This window comes from Pleuronectes platessa, chromosome 17 (assembly GCF_947347685.1).
Source record: "Pleuronectes platessa chromosome 17, fPlePla1.1, whole genome shotgun sequence".
Lineage (NCBI taxonomy): Eukaryota > Metazoa > Chordata > Actinopteri > Pleuronectiformes > Pleuronectidae > Pleuronectes > Pleuronectes platessa.
The window spans coordinates 10,537,701-10,556,161 of NC_070642.1; the positions used below are offsets into that span (position 1 = coordinate 10,537,701).

The 18,461-nt window shown below is 43.6% G+C and overlaps 1 protein-coding gene across 1 annotated transcript; it reads right to left on the reverse strand.

Moving 5' to 3' along the window:
- Positions 1-458: 458 nt before the first annotated feature.
- Positions 459-11,194, reverse strand: LOC128460470 (E3 ubiquitin-protein ligase pellino homolog 2). Its single transcript, XM_053445682.1, has 7 exons — positions 10,526-11,194; positions 6,835-6,964; positions 6,314-6,415; positions 5,663-5,860; positions 4,931-5,116; positions 4,625-4,830; positions 459-4,526 (listed from the first exon to the last, which is right to left on the reverse strand). The coding sequence occupies exons 1-7, from the start codon at positions 10,603-10,605 to the stop codon at positions 4,142-4,144; spliced, it is 1,287 nt and encodes a 428-aa protein (XP_053301657.1). The 5' UTR covers positions 10,606-11,194; the 3' UTR covers positions 459-4,141.
- Between the last annotated feature and the right edge of the window lie 7,267 nt (positions 11,195-18,461).

Below are 18,461 nucleotides of genomic sequence, written 5' to 3' on the forward strand. Positions count from 1 at the left end.
ACAGTTTCGGCGTGCTTTTGGTTTTCTCCCACCTCCGCTTTAGAAAAGATTAAATGTAATCTGTAAGTGAGACACCCCTGAAATAAGCTTCCTAATCGTTGAAAGAGATAAAAAGCCTCTACTGCAGTGAAACAATTCCTGAACAGACTTGTGAGCAGCGTCCCTCCCAGCAGCTCTTTCATCCTGGATTCTTCTGCGAGGTGTCAAGTTCTTTAAATTGCTCTGCGTTGGGTAATTTTACACGTCTCATCACATGTGCGACTGCCAAAGCTGCTCATTACAACGCTTGATTATTGTAAAGAGGTGATGCAACTGAAAGCAACCTCATCATGGGCCTGCAGTCAGTCTTGGAGCTGGTAGAGAGCGCCCTCTGCTGGAATAGAAGTGAACTTTGCTTCTGGCTTCATTTAAACACAATTAAATGCATATTAATATTGCAACAAAACAGACGGAGCAGGTTCAACTTTTTAACAGGTTTATTGACATGTGTATAGCGATTGTCTGTGCACCGGACAATTACAGGAGAATATGATATAAAATAATAGAAAATAGCTGTACAAAACACAGATGTATTTAAAGGAATGCATTGTTAACTGTGAGGTTTTGCCCTGTAGAAGGAGTGTCAGCTACTCAGTTGAGGAGAATGAGGTTTTACTATGTGGCATGAGGATCAATCGATAGATGTAATAAAACAGAAACTTAGGGACGAGCTAATGATGTTACTGGTGGTGTTAAACAACCTGATGCCACGCTAAAATACATTATGCGTCAGACTCTTTCACTAAATTCTAAAAACAAATTCTAAAAAAGGGAAATTGCATATGGACACCTGTAACCCACAGAGGGTTTGAATAAAAGAATAGAGCAGAGGAGAAGTGAAAGAAGAGTGAGCTAAACAAGAAGCCAATGAGGGTGCTGCTACGCTTCTCCCATCCACATGCCAATGCGTTACATTAACTGTTAATTACGTCATCTTCAAAAGCAGGATTCACTGGATTTGGCGTGCGTAGTAAAGGGCAGCTGATCGAGATGTTTTCCTTGCCTTGTACTGCAGTAAGTCCCGTGAGGGACTGAACCTGGACCTGTGGAGATCTTCTCTCTCTACCCTCGTCTCACATCGGTTCTGCTACACAGTATGAATCTCGCTGTTATTTAAACTCTAGTCTCAAAGTGTCTTCTACCTTCGGGCGTGGCCCGCCGTGAATCTGAAATCACCAATCCTGAGCGACAGTAATTATCAACACTGAGTCAGTTGTCCAACGCATTCAGCCGAGCTTAAATCTTGTATTTAGACTTCACATGGAAAAATAAAGGGTTCTGAGAACTGTTGGTAGCGTGAGTGGTTCCACTAGCGGCTAAAATCAGACTGAATATAAAGATGGATGACAAAACAGCTCCTCAAAAGTGAAGCCAAAGCACCGTGATCGCGGTATATGGGTCTGGTCACACATATATGAATGTGAAGCGAAATAAGAAGCTACTGTTTTATTACCATTCTCACTCACACAGGTTTGTAGTGAACTGGATTCAAAGTTCATCTCTGAAATATTCACTTGTGTGTGACCATACAGGAAACGAGACTCACGATTGGTCAAGTGCACAAATCGACCTCGACACCTTATCTCCATCTCCCAATCGCTACGACGCAGACCCTGGCTACAAATGCAAAGAAAGCGGCGTTCATACAAAAGGTATTTTGGCTCCGTTTCTGGAAATTGGAAGCATGTGGAGACAGGTCGTCCATCTTTATTTACAGTCTGGTCTAAATACAAAATGTAAACACGCGTTGACGTGGACATCCCTCTGCAGTGAATTGGTTTTGGTGGAAAATATTAGCATAGTAGTACAAGTTGGGATTTGATGGTTCTCATTCACAAATGTCACACATCTATCAAGTATGAGGTTTTTGTTCTCAAGCTCTCGGTCTTTGTTTCTTTTAAAGACGTCTTCCAAAAAAAATAAAAATAAAAAGAATATAACCCCTAAACTAAAATGCTGCAGTTTTGACAGCAGAGTACGTGGAAGACATCTTGGTCTGCAACAAACCCTCTGAGCATGAATAACAGGTTGGCAATCCACTGTGCAAAGTTTTTTGGAGTACGTGTCTGTGTAGTGTACATACTGTATGTGTACGTTCAGCACATGCAAGCGAGACACAAATTCCACGTGAGTGTGTGTGTGTGTGTGTTATCAATTATACGTCTTCCACACTTGAGGCTATTATTGAAATCATCAGACTCTTTTGAGCTAGTTCACCAGGCTACACCATAATATTCAGTTACAAAAATAGTATCACAATATAGACCATTCAATATGAGCACCAGGGAAGGCTTAACATAGCCTGAGTATTTGGCTACATTCATTGTCTGGGCAATGTGTTATGGTAGCAGTGTGTTAACGTGTGTTTGTTGGACACAGTGTTGGCAACGTTTTTTTCTCACTCACAAGCTCTCCTACATCTACCACACGAGAATAATCGGAAACATACAGAACTTTGCTTACACTGAGTAACAACGGTTAACTCAAACCAATTATCTGTTAGAAAAATAGTTTTTTTTTTTTTTCATTTTAACACCGAACATCTAAAAGAATTCCTCCCCGCTTCCCCGGATAATTCCCCTCCCCGTTTCCTAACAAAATAGTTTTCTTTGAAATAAACAAACAAAAAACAAGTTTTCTTTTGAGGTTATGCTAGGTCAAACCGCTCAGACGCTCCGTCACACTAACGCAGAGCCTGTTAAGCAGAATTCAGTAACCAGAAGTGTGTTCAATTTCATTTAACAATCCTAAATGCTTGTATGTGATGACATGATTTCTGTCGGCATGATGTGGCTGCTTCATGTATTTGAGTTGATGGGGTTGCCACAGTGGATCAACATCCACATATGTGATTTGGCATGATCTTTGTGTCGTTTCTGACACAACCTGGGTTCAGGGGAGCCGAGGATCAAACCGACAGCCCTGCAGCCATCATGCTCTATCACTAGATCCATGGCCCCCCCTACTGGATGCATTTTAAAGGATTTAAAAATATATTTTTTTCACTGATTCAGTTGCTTGCTTTAAAAGGTCAGCCTTTGGTTACATCACACTTACTAAGATACCTGGTTACCTGGTCTACGACCTTATGTAGAAATAAAATGAATTGTGGTATTGAACACGCCTCCGGTTGAGCCCTTAACCTGGAAACCATTTCAGCCTTGTTATATGTGACCAGCGCTGACACAACACTTGGCTAAACATAGCACAACATTTAGCTTATCTATGAGAGTGCTTTTATTGCTTTAGGGGGTTATGAAGTGGCGTTTACCCAGTTTTATTCCCAGCCCTTGTTTATCCTTTGTCTGCTCGATAATCTGGATAAGACTTGTCCTTACTGGTACTTCAGTGCTAATCAAAGAGTCTGCAGGTTCTAACTCAAAGATAATGATAAACAGGGGGGTCTCGTTTATAGTGGGCCTGTGCATAGGTGTCACGCTAAATGGAAATTTGAATACAAACAATGATTTTAAAAGTGGTTAATCATTTCCTCTTCATGGAACAACCTTTGATCCCTCGCTCATTTAACACAGGTACTTATCAGACAGCCTGTTGAGTGCAGCTTTGAATATGAATCAGCTGGCCATTCGGGTAAGCTAGGAAGTCAGAATGCAAATGAAGGTGAAAGTGGTTGGATATTAAATCTGAAAGTGGAGACTTTCATGTCAGAATTCATGATTCACTGAGTGAGACACTTCACACAAAACCTAATGGTGGAGTTCACGCTCTTGTGTGTGTTTTCAGAGAGGTTTCTGGGTAAATCGGCTTGTGAGGCGTTGGTTTTAAATAAAAACCAGCAGACTCTTGAATAACAGAGAAGAGGACATCAGGTATTTCAGAATAAATACTGTTCAAATGACAGTATGGAATATTCTGCCAATATCCTCATCATCGTATACCAATTAACAGCGGCTGAAGGATAAACAAGACACAGGATTCTTCAGCTTGGAGCTGCGTTTGCTGACAATGTTGAATACTGACTGCAGAACACAAATGCTTTAATAACGCGAAAATTACGTTAAGCACTCCAACTTAATTACCTTTCCATACTGACCAATATTTGCGACATGAATGGTTGTTGTTATAGTGGCTGCTGTGGTGACTAGTCGATGGGGCCCTGGAAGATGAGCCGCGTCCAGCCGGGGGTGCTGAGGGCACTGGAGCAGAAGGGGCAGACAGGTCTGAAGGCGTGGGTCCCGTGGGGCAGTGGGGTCTCTGCCCAGTACCTGACTGTCTTCTCTGAGCAGACGTGACCGCACGGAACAAAACCGTGAGTAGGAGAGCCGGCGTCAACATACACAGCAGGCTCACAGCCCAGCCACAGGGGCACGTAGGGCCCCACACTCCTGCACAGGGGACATTCTCGGCGGGTTGTAGAGCCCTCGCCCTCCCCTGGGTGCTCCTCCCTTTCAGATCTCTGGCCCCAGTCGTGGCGTCCATGGACGTGGCCGCAAGTGAGGTAGACCCAGGGCTGACGTTCTTCAAGGCTACAGGAAAACGTCAACGTTTTTTGTCAGTAGTAGTTAGTAATTTAGACATGAAGGTAACACACAATCCATTGTATGAACAAGCACTAAAGATTGACCTGTGGCTGCGTGGCAGGCTGGGGAAGGCCAGTGTGCTGAGGCCGACAGGACACTGGGGGCGGGACGCATTGAGCTCCTGTCGAAGTGCTTCCAGGTGACGCAGGGTGGGCGCACGCATGAGCCCCTCGCCCGTACGCCACAGCAGGGTGGCACCACACAGGTCAACCAGGGAACCGTCTCGTAGTGCGCTGCTCTCTCCCTCTGCCTGGATACAGAGACACACACAAACCCAAAATAAACCTCACACAACCTTCATGGGGTCAAAAAGCAATACGGACGTGGCAACGTAAACAGTGGTGACTAACCAGTTTGCCCCGGCTGGGCCCAGAGCGTGTCTCCCTAAGGGCGTAGACATCACCGCAGACAGAGATCTCCCTCCACAGCCCCTGCTTCGGCTCCTCTGGAAACCCCTCTGGATGCATCACTAGCACCCCGTTGGTGGTCAAACCGTCCATGTGTCCATCTGGGTTTTTCCATTTGGTTGCTTTTTCCTGGGTAGGCACAGACGTGAGCGCGTATAAATGATACATGATGTCATAGAACGATGGTTTTAGCTCAGATTTTCCTAAATGTTTTAGCCCCTGACCCCAGTGACTAAGGACCCTATTATCCCAGAGGATATGATTTGAGCTAGTTTGCAAAAAATTCTCCCCTGTGAACACGTTGCAATATATCCTATGGTGCATTAAATTAACCTGCTGCAACTATTATGACTAATAAGCTTATAATCACCTCAGTGGTCACAGGCACAAACAATATCACATACATGGTTTTCTCTTAGATTGGAATACTACTTTTAATCTTTCAATTAAGGCTAAAATATTCTATTAAAAATGGTTTTAAATTGTAATTGATTTACAGAAATCATATCACGAGCCCCCATCTGTGTCCCAAAGCGGTCACGAATCCTTAAGTGTGAACCATCTATCGAAAACACACACCTTGAGTTTGTCAATATTTCAAACAGCTACAATCCTGATTCCAAAAACACACCTCTTATCAGACACCTCTATAGGCTGGAATAGCAGTGTACTCACTCCTAGGAAGATATTTTTGGAGGAGTCGAAGCCTGCGGCGTAAATGCGCGCAGTGTAGGGTGGGCTGCGTTCGCACACGACTCTGCAGGCAAAACGTGAGATGGTGCTGGGAGCAATGGAGGGGTCCTCCCCCTCCTTCCCCCCTCCAGAGGTGTCTGTCACCACAAAGTCGATGGGACTTTCTGTGGAGCGTCCGATCTGCGGGGGCAGACACAGAGAAGCGCTTTATGAAGAACATTTATCAAAACAAATGATGATTGAAGTGATATTCAGAATTAAAAGTGGTGTACTGTCTATTAATATACTGTTGATGATTGTGGTTACTGGGTAACTTGATTAAAAGATTCATTGTTTTCTGGGGAAAACAATTAATCAGTGATACTATTATATGAGCAAAACCTGGTGTATAAAAATAGACTTTCTTGGACATTTTCCACACAAGAATTTATTTTTACTTCTTAATGGATCTGAACCAAAATAATCGTCTGACAATAAGTACTGCTTTGATGAGATTATATAACCGCATATTTTGGGAGAAAAAACGCATGTGATCACAAATTTTGGAAAATGTTTATAGTTACCGTACCGACAATTTTTCAAGACATTTTGTATAGAAACATTTGACCCTGTTTTGAGTTTCAAATGTGTTACCTGGAACATGTCTGTGTTGTTATCATGGGAGTACTCCACCACCACTGTCTGGTTACGGGACAAGGTGAAAGAAATGCTGTGCTGCCCCCTGCTGTGTACGGCCTGCAACAACAACAACAACAACAGCAAGCAGGATGAGTGGATGAGCTCATCTTCTGGGACAGTCTTTTATCTCTTCAAAATTCACACACTCCAAGAAAAACTAAACTGAAGAAAACATGGTCAATTCATAATTGTAAAAACAAGGTCATGTTATGTTAAATGTGTTAGTAGCATGTCACAATGGCCGCATGATGGTAAAACCTGTCTTAAACAATTTTTCTTTAATTCATCGTCTCTCTGTCCCCATTTATGAATGCAGACATGCACGCACACACATATACGTCAGAAAGTGACAGAGCACACACACCAGTCGTCATGCTGAGTCATCCATCCTCTGGCCCATTAAGGAAAGACAAGGGAGTCACAGGAAGGAAAGGAATGCTTCACGCTGATAAAACACACAGCAAACACACATGTACCTTGCTGTCCTGGGGCGTGTAGAGGATGTGCACCGCACTGGGCTTGACACCATTGGCCTTGGCCCTTCGGTACAGAGCGAAGCGACTCTTTCGGCGCCCCCGGTCTCCGCTTGGAAGAGAACCATTGTACCTGCGGAAAGACAAAGCACAGGACGGAAATAAGGACATCAGACCCAATTGAACCAGATGAGACCAGAATACAACTCAGAGACAACACGTACACAAGTTCACACATTCATCTTGTATCATGGAGAATGCCTCATGGTAGGAAAAACACAGTGATCTTGTTTGCATATTGAAAAAAGTGGAGCTAGCTTGTTGTTTAACTTCTATTTAAAGTGAAAAGCATTTTCAGCAAGCTTGAATAACTTTATAAACACAATCACAGTTAAGCTGCAGTGCGCTTTGAGTACGTGTTCTAGTTTGGACATAAAGAGTTTTAGGACTGGTAAATAATGTTTTCTAGAGAGAGCCTTTTAAAATCCAACATGAATATATTCTCAGTTTTCCTTTTTTTTAAATTTAAATAACTCTGTAATGATCATGTTAACTTCACTCTAATGTCAGAACTAACTGAAATCTGGACTAGGTCCTTTTTTATTAAGCCGTGTTAAAGCCATATTTTTAGTCTTAGTCTTAGTTAAAAACCAAAAAATGTGAATTATTCATCTGAACTAAGGTTGAAATTATAAGTATATTATGTCATTTGTGGTTTATCGGATAAACGCATTTTTAGGCCAAGTATTAGATCGATCTCTTTAAAAAGGTCAATATTTTGAGTTTTTGTAAAAACTACTAAACTGATAAGGGTGGGGCATGGGTGAAGGAAAAATTCATTCCCTTTTGGAGCAGATTCGATTGAGTCTGTGTGTGTGTGTGTGGGGGGTACTCTCCGGACGTCTTTTCAGTATCGGGGTTGATATATAACTATTGTTGATGGAAAAAAATAAGGCTGATTAATTTTCAACTAAAATAATTGTTTGATGTATTTAGCCAAACCAAATGTTTTGCCCATATCTTTCGTAAATTAACATGACACATTGTTTATTGACTTCAGTTTCACTAGTACATTTTGTTAGTAAAAGTCTGTTTGTCTAAGAGAAGTTTATTGGCATTATATACGTTTTAATGAAATAAACCTCTATGGATCTCAGGGCCAGCATTCATTGACAACAACCACACGACCAGAGCAGGGCAGAGAGTCAGTGGGGTGATGCTGAGATGATTGGGCATTCTACGTGGAAACCCTTCAAACAGGCTGCATGTACTTGACATTAAATGTGGAGTCCAACTAAGGAGGATGACTCAGTGCTGCCTGCTCCCTCGATTGCCCTGCCTGATAATTCAAATGCCGTCTGACAAGAGGAGGACTGGGTCAGTAAAGACAGACATATGAGGACAGAGCTCTGAGGGTTCTGATTCGAAGGCATGAGATATGAAATGGGACCGAGGATAAGAGGGCACAGGAGAGAAAATCAGCTTATCGAGAGCGAAAAGGTGGCAAACACCTTGATGGAGAAAGAAAAGCAGTCAGAAACTATCCTGAGTATTAGAGAGAGAAAAATTTAAGCTAAATGAATGAAATTAGTATAAGGGCAGGGAAAGGATATGGAGGGAGAAAGGGCAGAGGTACAGCGAGCATGGGGGTCGGAGGAAAAGGCCACAGTAAGAGCTATGTGAAGTGTGCTGGGCAGCCACGGCCTGCATCACGCATGTGTGCATACATAAAGCACAATATAAAATATTCACTCCTTCTGCCCCTCGACACAGGGTTTATTTTTGTTGAGGGCAAGGCACCGAGGAGAGCTGCTCCTGTAAAAGTCAGCACTCAGCAAAACACAGAGAGGCTGGCGGAGAAAGGACTGGGTGTAAGGCAGAGGAATGCGACTGAGACTGTTAAGAGGGGCTGTGGCTGAGATAAAAAGGTGTGGGGGAGATAGCCAGCAAAGACAAGAGGGTGTTTGCCTGGCAACGGGAGCTGGACACGGGGTAGAGGTGGATCGAGCGATGCCGGGGGCTGCTGGGACAGGGGCCGTGCCGCCATGCACAGTGTCCAGGCTAACTAAGGTAATGAGCGATGGCAGGCAGCCACTGCAAAGATCACATGGTCGTACTGAAACTGCAATCCACCACACGTTGCATGCGATCATCAAGGCCGACAGATGCAAATTCAAACCACACTTGCACCAAAACGGGCCAGGAAAACATGACATGGGACAGGAAGCAGACTAGAGAACAGCCTGTTCTGATGCTGGGAGTTACCTGCTGTATGTCTGAGGACAGAGGGTGGTCAACGGCCGGAATCATAATAAATCTGATCTATATAGTTGATAACCTATGTAATAATATGATATTCAAAGCCAACAGCCTGATAAGATCGAGGTATTTTTAACATACTGTATGTGGCTTTAATAACACAATAACACCAGAGAGTCTGTCAAGTGTAGGCCCACAAGGAGGATAGCTATCATAACCCACAAGCCTTTGGCCATCATTCAAACCATACCTCAATCATTACAGTTTAAAAGTGAGCCAACACAAAGTGCATTTTCTACAATCGAAGAGGCACATTAAGCATCTTGCCACAAACCGCAGGGTGTGCTTGTGTGTATTTTGCATGGCTAGAAATCTATCATTTGCATTAAATGATCATTTCCTCGGCCTCTTCAGAGGGTGTGAAGGCCTGCTCTGTTCACAGAGTCAAATGACGGGGAGGAGAACTAATCAGTATTCTGATACAGGCGGCCTACAGCCTCCTAACTCCACGTTCAGCCAGAGGGGAAGCAATAGGCCATTAGGTCAGTTATCTTTGGCATACACAGGAAGCGCTGCGTGACTCTGCATGTGTGTGTGTGTGTGTGTGTGTGTCCTGTGGCATTTCTGGTCCCTGCGGACCACCATTCACAGCGTGGAGGATGAAGGGGTGGGAAATTCTGTGGAAGCTGGTGGCTGTCATCAGCACATCCGGCCCTACTGTGTGGCTGGTGATGATGAGAGGCTTTATTCCTCCTCCTCCTCCTCCTCCTCCTCCTCCTCCTCCTCCTGCCTCTCCTTCCTCTTCTTCCTCCTCAGCATGGATGGTCATCTGGATGCAAGCGCCGTCTTCTTCAGCCACAGACTACACAGGCTTTAAATCATACATTGCAACCTGCATGTTCCTCCACACCATGATATCACCCTCCTCTGCCTCACTATCGCAGATCCAGCATAGTATGACATCATTGGGATTTTCAGGCAGAGCAATCCAGCCCCCCCCCCCCCCCCCCTCCACCACCACCCCCGACACAACCATTGATGAAAAAGCGGCTACATCTGTGTGGCCTCATGTACCATGGCTACAACATGTATGTAGCTCACACATAAACAGCATACGTGATGCTGGAAACCCCCCACAGGGAAGAGAACATGGCTTCCTGTGATAAAGTTAGTTTGTAACATTACTACACCTCCCTGGCGGTGGTGAAAGACGGTGGTGTGTAATAAACGAGCTGGTACTATAAAGGTTTACAGCCCGATTAAAACCCTAACAGCCATTTATTTTAACAAGAACAAACCAGAGCTCACACGTCATCTGTGGGTTTATTGTGCCGATGCTAATGCTACACAGTCAAGGTTAACGGAGGGTTTCTCCATCCCACACGTTTCTTACTATAGCTCCAGGTTAAAGAAAAAAACAAAAAGGGAGACTTACCCCAAAATGACCAGTTCGCCATATTTCACCGGGTCTTTAACGGGCACATCGTCGTCTCCGTCTTTTTTCGGTGAATTCATCAGACTGGACTTGCTCCAGAAGGAAAATAATTAAAAAAAAAGAATATATATATATATGTGTCTGTGTCCGCGTCCAATGGCAACAGTGGTGGTGAGATAAAACAATGCTAACCCACTCCTCGCAAACTGTAGACAAGTGGTATGTGGGTTTAAAATCTCTCAAAGTTTGCCCACAGTTCGGTAAAGTTTCCCGGGACTTCTGGCGGCGTGTTTTCTTGTTTTAGTCCCGTGAAGGAGCATCTTTTCCGGGGTTTTGTGTCAGTGTGGAGCGAGTTTGTACCACGGCGAATCTGTTCAGTAGCATCGGATACAACAAGGGCTAACGCCAGGGAGTGGAGCGCACCACCTTTTCATGAAGGGGTGGTCGCTCGAAAATCTTCTTTAAATAGTTGATTCAATCACTTCTACAAGGATTATTATTCAATTATAAGCTTTGTATCAAAGTTTGAACGATTCATTATTGGGCCAAAGCAAAGTAGATATTAGTCCTTCAAGATTTAGATACTATTCTGCGTGTGAACACCCCTGTGGAAGCAGAACATGGACGCAGCCTTGAGGAGACGCTGGCTCCCACAGATGGAGTAAAATGAGGGATTTCAAAAATCCAGAGGAAGTGCCCACGTCTGCCGGCACGTAAACGCGTCCTGGTGCGTTTAAAGTGACACGAGAATGCATTCCGGTTTTAATGTGTGGAAATCGTGCCGCTCTGATCTCGTGGGTGCTTATGGAGGCTGACGTAAAGAGATGCACGGAGGGGGTGTGGTGTAAGGATGTGGGTCACCATTGCGCCCCCCGACCAGACACCCGCTCTTCCCCCTGTCTGCATCTCATGTGGGAGTTGGGACACGGATGTAGGCCGACTGGAGCCCACTGTCCATCTCTCATTCTCTCCCACCCTCCCTCACATAAACACACACACATGCACGTCACTTTATAGTTGAGGACTCGTTGACATAATAGATTCCCTAGTCTGCCCCTTAACCTATAACTAAACCCCTAACCCTAACCTAAACCTAATTCTTAACCCAAAATCAAGTCTTAACCGTCAAACAGCCCTTTGAATTTATGAGGACCAGCCAAAATGTCCTCACAACGTCAAAATGTCCTCACAATGATGGTTTTGAACGAAAACTGGCCCTCTTAACAATAGATGCACACAAACAGTTATTAGTAATTACGTGCAGAACTTTGTAAACAGATTTAGTTCAAGACACATACACATTGTTAACTATCACAACTAAATGCCTAAGCCTAACCCTAACATTACATTAAGTTACATTTAGCTGACGCTTTTATCCAAAGTGACTCACAATAAGTGCATTCAACCCCGAGAGTACAAACCCAGAACAACAAGAATCGAGAAAGTACCATTTCTCCAAAAATAAAGCAAAACTACAAAGCGCTGTTAGTAAGTGCTATTTAAGTGCTACTAAATTGTTAGTTTCAAAAGTTGTTTGTATTTTGAATTCAAGGTATAGTCGGAAGAGTTATGTTTTTAGTGTGCAGCGGAAGATGTGTAAACTTTCTGATGTCCGGATGTCCATGGGGAGCTCATTCCACCATGGAGGAACCTTACCCCAACCCTAAAATCAAATCTTCCCTCCATAAGGTCTATGCTCAAACTGGTCCTCACAAATATATCAGTACAAGTACACAAATACTAGGCCTATAAACCAAAACATCAGCTTTTAATATAATGGAAATGACAAATATTGTCCATATCATATCAAAATATATACAGTGCCTTGCATAAGTATTCACCCCCTTTGGACTTTTCTACATTTTGTCATGGTATAACCACAGATTAAAATGTATTTCATCGTGAGTTTATGTAATGGACCTACACAATCATTTGGAATTGGGGGGAAATATTACATGGATTTCACAATTATTTACAAATAAAAATCTGAAAAGTGTCGAGTGCATATGTATTCACCCCCTTTACTGTGAAACCCCTAACAAAGATCTGGTGCGACCAATTGCATTCACAAGTCACATTTGCAAGTCACATAATTAGTAAATAGGGTCCACCTGTCTGCAATTTAATCTCAGTATAAATACACCTGTTCTGTGACGGACTCAGAGTTTGTTGGAGATCATTACTGAACAAACAGCATCATGAAGACCAAGGAGCTCACCAAACAGGTCAGGGATAAAGTTGTGGAGAAATATGAAGCAGGGTTAGGTTATACAAAAATATCCAGAGCTTTGAACATCTCTCTGAGCACCATCAAATCCATCATAAGAAAATGGAAAGAATATGGCACAACCGCAAACCTACCAAGAGGAGGCCGTCCACCCAAACTGAAGAGTCGGACAAGGAGAAAATTAATCAGAGAAGCAACCAGGAGGCCCATGGTTACTCTGGAGGAGTTGCAGAGATCCACAGCTGAGGTGGGAGAATCTGTCCACAGGACAACTATTAGTCGTCTACTCCACAAATCTGGCCTTTATGGAAGAGTGGCAAGAAGAAAGCCATTGTTGAAAGGGATCCATAAAAAATCCCGTTTGGAGTTTGCCAGAAGCCATGTGGGAGACACAGCAAAAATGTGGAAGAAGGTGCTCTGGTCAGATGAGACCAAAATTGAACTTTTTGGCCTCAATGCAAAACGCTATGTGTGGCGAAAACCCAACACTGCCCATCACCCTGAGCACACCATCCCAACAGTGAAACATGGTGGTGGTAGCATCATGCTGTGGGGATGCTTCTCTTCAGCAGGTACAGGGAAACTGGTCAGAATAGAGGGAAAGATGGATGGAGCCAAATACAGGGAAATCCTTGAAGAAAATCTGATGCAGTCTGCAAAAGACTTGAGACTGGGGCGGAGGTTCATCTTCCAGCAGGACAATGACCCTAAACATACAGCCAGTGCTACAAAGGAATGGTTTGGATTAAAGAATGTTAATGTCTTAAAATGGCCCAGTCAAAGCCCAGACCTCAATCCAATAGAGAATCTATGTCAAGACTTGAAGATTGCGGTTCACAGACGGTCTCCATCCAATCTGACTGAGCTTCATCTTTTTTGCCAAGAAGAATGGACAAACCTTTCCATCTCTAGATGTGCAAAGCTGGTAGAGACATACCCCAAAAGACTTGCAGCTGTAATTGCAGCGAAAGGGGGTTCTACCAAGTATTGACACAGGGGGGTGAATACTTATGCACCCAACAGATGTCAACTTTTTTGTTCTCATTATTGTTTGTGTCACAATAAAATTTATTTTGCACCTCCAAAGTACTATGCATGTTTTGTTGATCAAACGGGAAAAAGTTTATTTAAGTCTATTTGAATTCCAGTTAGTAACAGTACATAATGGGAAAAAGTCCAAGGGGGGTGAATACTTAAGCAAGGCACTGTATGTGAAACTGTCCTAGGCAAAAAAAAGAGGTAACAAAAACATATAGGTACACGGGCAGACACACACACACACACACAGGTTTGGGCAGCCAACCCTATTGGGATTTTGCATTGACTTCCATTCATTGTGGACAGCATAACCAAAACCTTATTCCAAACCTTAAACATGACCAATTCACACCTATCCTGAACTTTAACACAAACACTATTAAAACCAGGGCCATGTGGTCTCCCACTCACTCACACATACAACGAGAGAGAGAGAGCCCTAGTGTGTATTAACTCATAGTGCTGTGCTAACCACATGAGGGCAGTGTACTTCAGCTGCGAAGTATATCTTTCCAGTTTTAGGATAAAGTTAGTGAAATGGAGCTACTTACTCCAACATGGTGGATTATTGTCTGCACTTCTGTTCAGACACAGCGGTTGTGTTGTCACATTTTCCTTCCAACATCCCTGCCGCTTGTTGCAGCTAATTGTTATTTGATGAGACAGAGAGCGAAGCCCTCCCTACAGGCTTTTTTGGACAGAACCCAGATCAGTGGTGTCATTAACAGAATCTGCTCTGTCTCCCCGGTGGCATGGCCGCCCTCACCTGGAACAGTAGCCTACTTTTGTGTCCTGGAGTGCGGGTGGAACGTGTAGTGGCTTGTGTGCAGGGTAAGACACGGAGGCCCCATGCAATAATGTGCATGACCTTGCAGTGTGAGGCGACGGTGTTGGAACTGGCTAACAATTGTGTCAGTGTCACTTTAATAATAGCTTGTGCAAATTCACAGATATGACGTCAACTTCAAAATGGCAATGGCTGCGCCCTTGCTAACACATTAGCTAAAGTGCTGTTATAATGATATTAATACATGTATTCATATGTAACCATATGTAATAATTAAAAAACTGGATGACCCTGACCCATGCCAATCAAAATACAAAGATAGACGAATAATCTCAAATGTAATTTAAAAGAAAAGAAGAAAAAAACTGTTGATGACCCTAAAAGAGTCATGAGTCATGAATGGGCTTCAGTAACCAAACAACCACACCCTTGTTCCGTGAATGACAGCCCACTGCAGTCACAGAGAAACTGATCAACCAGCCCCAGTGCTGACTCAGAGTGTATCACAAGTTTAACTGCCAGCACACATCACCAAGTACAAACTGGATGGACCAGATGTGTCGTGCATGTACGTTTGTTTCTTTCCCTCTGCAGGATTAAGGTCACACCCTCCTCACTTCTTTCTTTCTCTCTCCCTTCATCCCTCGCTTTTGCTCTCGGCCTCTTCCTCTCTGCTTTTCTCTCTGTCTTTCCCGGTACTTGTTTGGCTGGATGTCAGCATAAAACAAAATAAATGATTGGCCTCCATCGCATGGAAAAAATCCGGACCGCGCCCCTTACTTTTATGCTCATCATAATCAATCAGCAGGGCAGGGATCCACTTTAGACCATTGGGGATTATATGTTTGATTCACCTTAGCAGGAATTTAAAGAATTCTCTGATCTAATAAAGAGGAACAAAAACACAAAAAAACATAATCGATCCCCAACAGAGAACTCCTCATTTCACTGAGGTCATAGCACATGTCCAGCTGTAGAGCAGGAGGAGGTTTCATCTTGTTTCAACTTGTTTAAGGATACTTAGAATTGGCAGATGCTTCTTTTCTCTTATAGAGCTGCAGCGAGTCTCCTCTGTTAATAAACCGTCTTCCTGATCACATCACCCCACTGCAACCAATAGACAGGGAAGCTTTTTATGTACACTGTCTTTCCATGGTGTCCTCTGATCTCCCACCAAAGGTGTCCTTTGAACACAGAATGATGTTGATTGATTAAAGGAAATTGGATAAGACAGTTCTGATTGAGTTTTGTTCTGTGACGGCCTCATCAGCCGGACAGATTCACAAGAGTGAAAATCTCTGCTGCTGTGGCTGCAGCCCAGTGACTGTTGTATTCACCGTTCAGAAAATATATAATTATAAATTCTTTAATCCACTTGCATGAATAGGCAGCCAATTGCAAAGGAAGTTGCACCCCGTCTGTCTGTAGCAAAGCTTGTAGTATAAAATGACCTTGCTGCATAACACAAGATGTCTAAAAACCATATTTGGTTAGACCACGGCAGATCAGACCCTGGGCCTTAATTGTGCACATGCGGAATGCATTACCCCTGCTATCGTTATGTAGCTTTTCTCAGGCTGTAGTTCAAGTCAGGCAAAACGCAGGAGAAGGGGTGGCCGGTGATAATTTAGAGGTGGATGCTTGTGCCGAATATACACAAATATGGACATTTCTTGGAGGAACTCTTCTCCTGCATGTTTGAAATATAAGAGGATCTCATGATAGACACTAATACAGCACACGTCCTTGTATATTCTCAAATTATAAGTGTATGTATGCATGTAAGAACAACATGAAGGAAAGTCAATGAGAACAAAATAATAAATCACATTATTAAATAGAGAAGATGAATAGATTCAAATTTTTTTCCTCTTAAACACGTTTGTACACATATAATTGCATGATGCTCTTAATGCATTGGTATTTTGGCTCAGGAGCCTGTTTCAGTGATGTACACAATTGGACACAGCTCATGATTAATGGGACTTCTGGTTTTCTTTCCTACTATTTATACGTAGATGCCTCTGGTCCTATCTCGTCGCTCTGGAATTATCACCTGACGATTATTCAAAAGATGAAACCAGATATTTGTAGAAGAATGGTGTGTAAGGAGTGGAGATAGATCAATTTGAACCACTTAGACGTGCTACAGCCATCTGCTGCAGCGTCTTTGTAAGCGTTGCCATAGAGACAAGCGCAAACAAAGACAAGGTATTTCTGTCATTTAGCAGCCCTGTCTCCTCTGTGTGTAGTTCCAGCTAAACTGCTGAGGCAAAACCTTTTTGAAGTCGTGCACACCTAGCAGGATAACAGCAGTTATTATTAAACCATATTGTCATGCTTTGTTTTTCTCCTCTCGTGCACTGTGCACAGGCATCACTTCGGGTTTTGTGTAAGAGTTTGTGGCCTTGCTTGTAACCTACCTGTCCTACCTGTGATGCATGAGTGCACAGTTGCATGCCGGGAGTGTCTGTGTGTCTGTCTGTATGTGTATTTGACAAACTCCCTGGACCTGAGGGGGCGGCTGTCTCCTGCATGGAGCAGACATGATGCTGCAGATGGCTCAGCATATTACACTCATCTGTGTGCACACAGACACAACAGGATACACCAGTGATTTTGTGGCCGCCTGCAGGGGGGACTAATTGTGTACACAAGCAGGTTTGTCGCAAAACACTGAAAATGGCATTACAAACAGTGGCAGTTGCACTGTGCATAAGTGTGAGATCATGTGAGAGGCAGGAGATAAGGAAGTCATGTGACGGCCTCGTAGAAACAATGGAGCAAATAAAGTTGTTGCCCATGTGACTGACAACCTTTGTGGTCTGTTGGTGAGGAAATGCAGTGCATGTATTCCAGTATTTCGGTTTCAAAGAGCTTTTTCATCCTGGTGCGTTTGTCCGTCTTTTAGTTCCCAGGATTAGACAAGAACTACATTAGGGATTACCATGTAACTTAATGGAAGGATGCAGAGAATAATTCATGGATGGAGATGAAATATTAAGTGGACTGATATTTATGAGTGTGTGCACTTTGGTGCAGATCCAAGTGGAAATCTGGATCGAGTGACTTTAAATGGTTGTTTCATAAGGGTGCTGTTGGGCCTTGGGGCAGTGGTTAGCACTATTGCCTCTTACTTAGTGGAGTTTGCGTGTTCTCTGCGTGGGTTGTCTCCGGGTACTCCGGCCTCCTCCACCCACAGTCTAAAGACATGCGGTGTGGGGATTAGGTTAATGAGAGACTGGAAGATGTGTGGATGAGTTTGTTTCATAGCCCTGTGATATGCTGGCGGCCTGTCCAGGATGGACCCCACCTCTCGCTCAATATCAGCAGGGATTCGCTCCAGCTCCCCCTGCGATCCTCAAAGTAAGATAACCCACGGACGATCTATCACAAAAATTGAATAGAACACCGAGGAACGTTTGAACCCTGTAATGCAGGGACAACAGGAAACCTTGTCCCAGTGCATGAAGCGGCCTTTATAGATCATAAGGCCTTTTAGTTGGATCACTTCAGCTCAAATTAAACAGTGACCAGTGAGCTGAGACAATTGCTTTTAGCACACTGAGTCCCTTCACAAGTCACTGAGCTCCATGTAGCACCTGCCAGCAACCTGCCTTACATGTACATGATCACAGACGCCCCACACACACAAATACACAAACACACACACACACACACACACACACACACACACACAGCTGAGCCATGAGAACAAGAAAGCAGATGGCTCCTCAGACAGGTCATTAGTAAGAGCCGATGGGGGGAGGCTGTGCGTGGTGGGTTATTTTGGGATTAGGTGTTTGTGCTTTATTTATGGATGAAAGTTGTGGTATCGATAACTATTTCTATGTCTGTGTAAGTGGAGGGTTGCCAACAGGAAC

What these genes read in the sequence shown, in the direction of transcription:
- LOC128460470 (XM_053445682.1), bottom strand. Translation starts at nt 10,605, where the DNA reads ATGAATTCACCGAAAAAAGACGGAGACGACGATGTGCCCGTTAAAGAC. An exon ending in GGCGAACTGGTCATTTTGGG is followed by an intron (nt 6,965 to 10,525) that starts GTAAGTCTCCCT and finishes GTCTTTCCGCAG; the next exon opens with GTACAATGGTTCTCTTCCAA. An exon ending in GGCCCAGCCGGGGCAAACTG is followed by an intron (nt 4,831 to 4,930) that starts GTTAGTCACCAC and finishes CTCTGTATCCAG; the next exon opens with GCAGAGGGAGAGAGCAGCGC.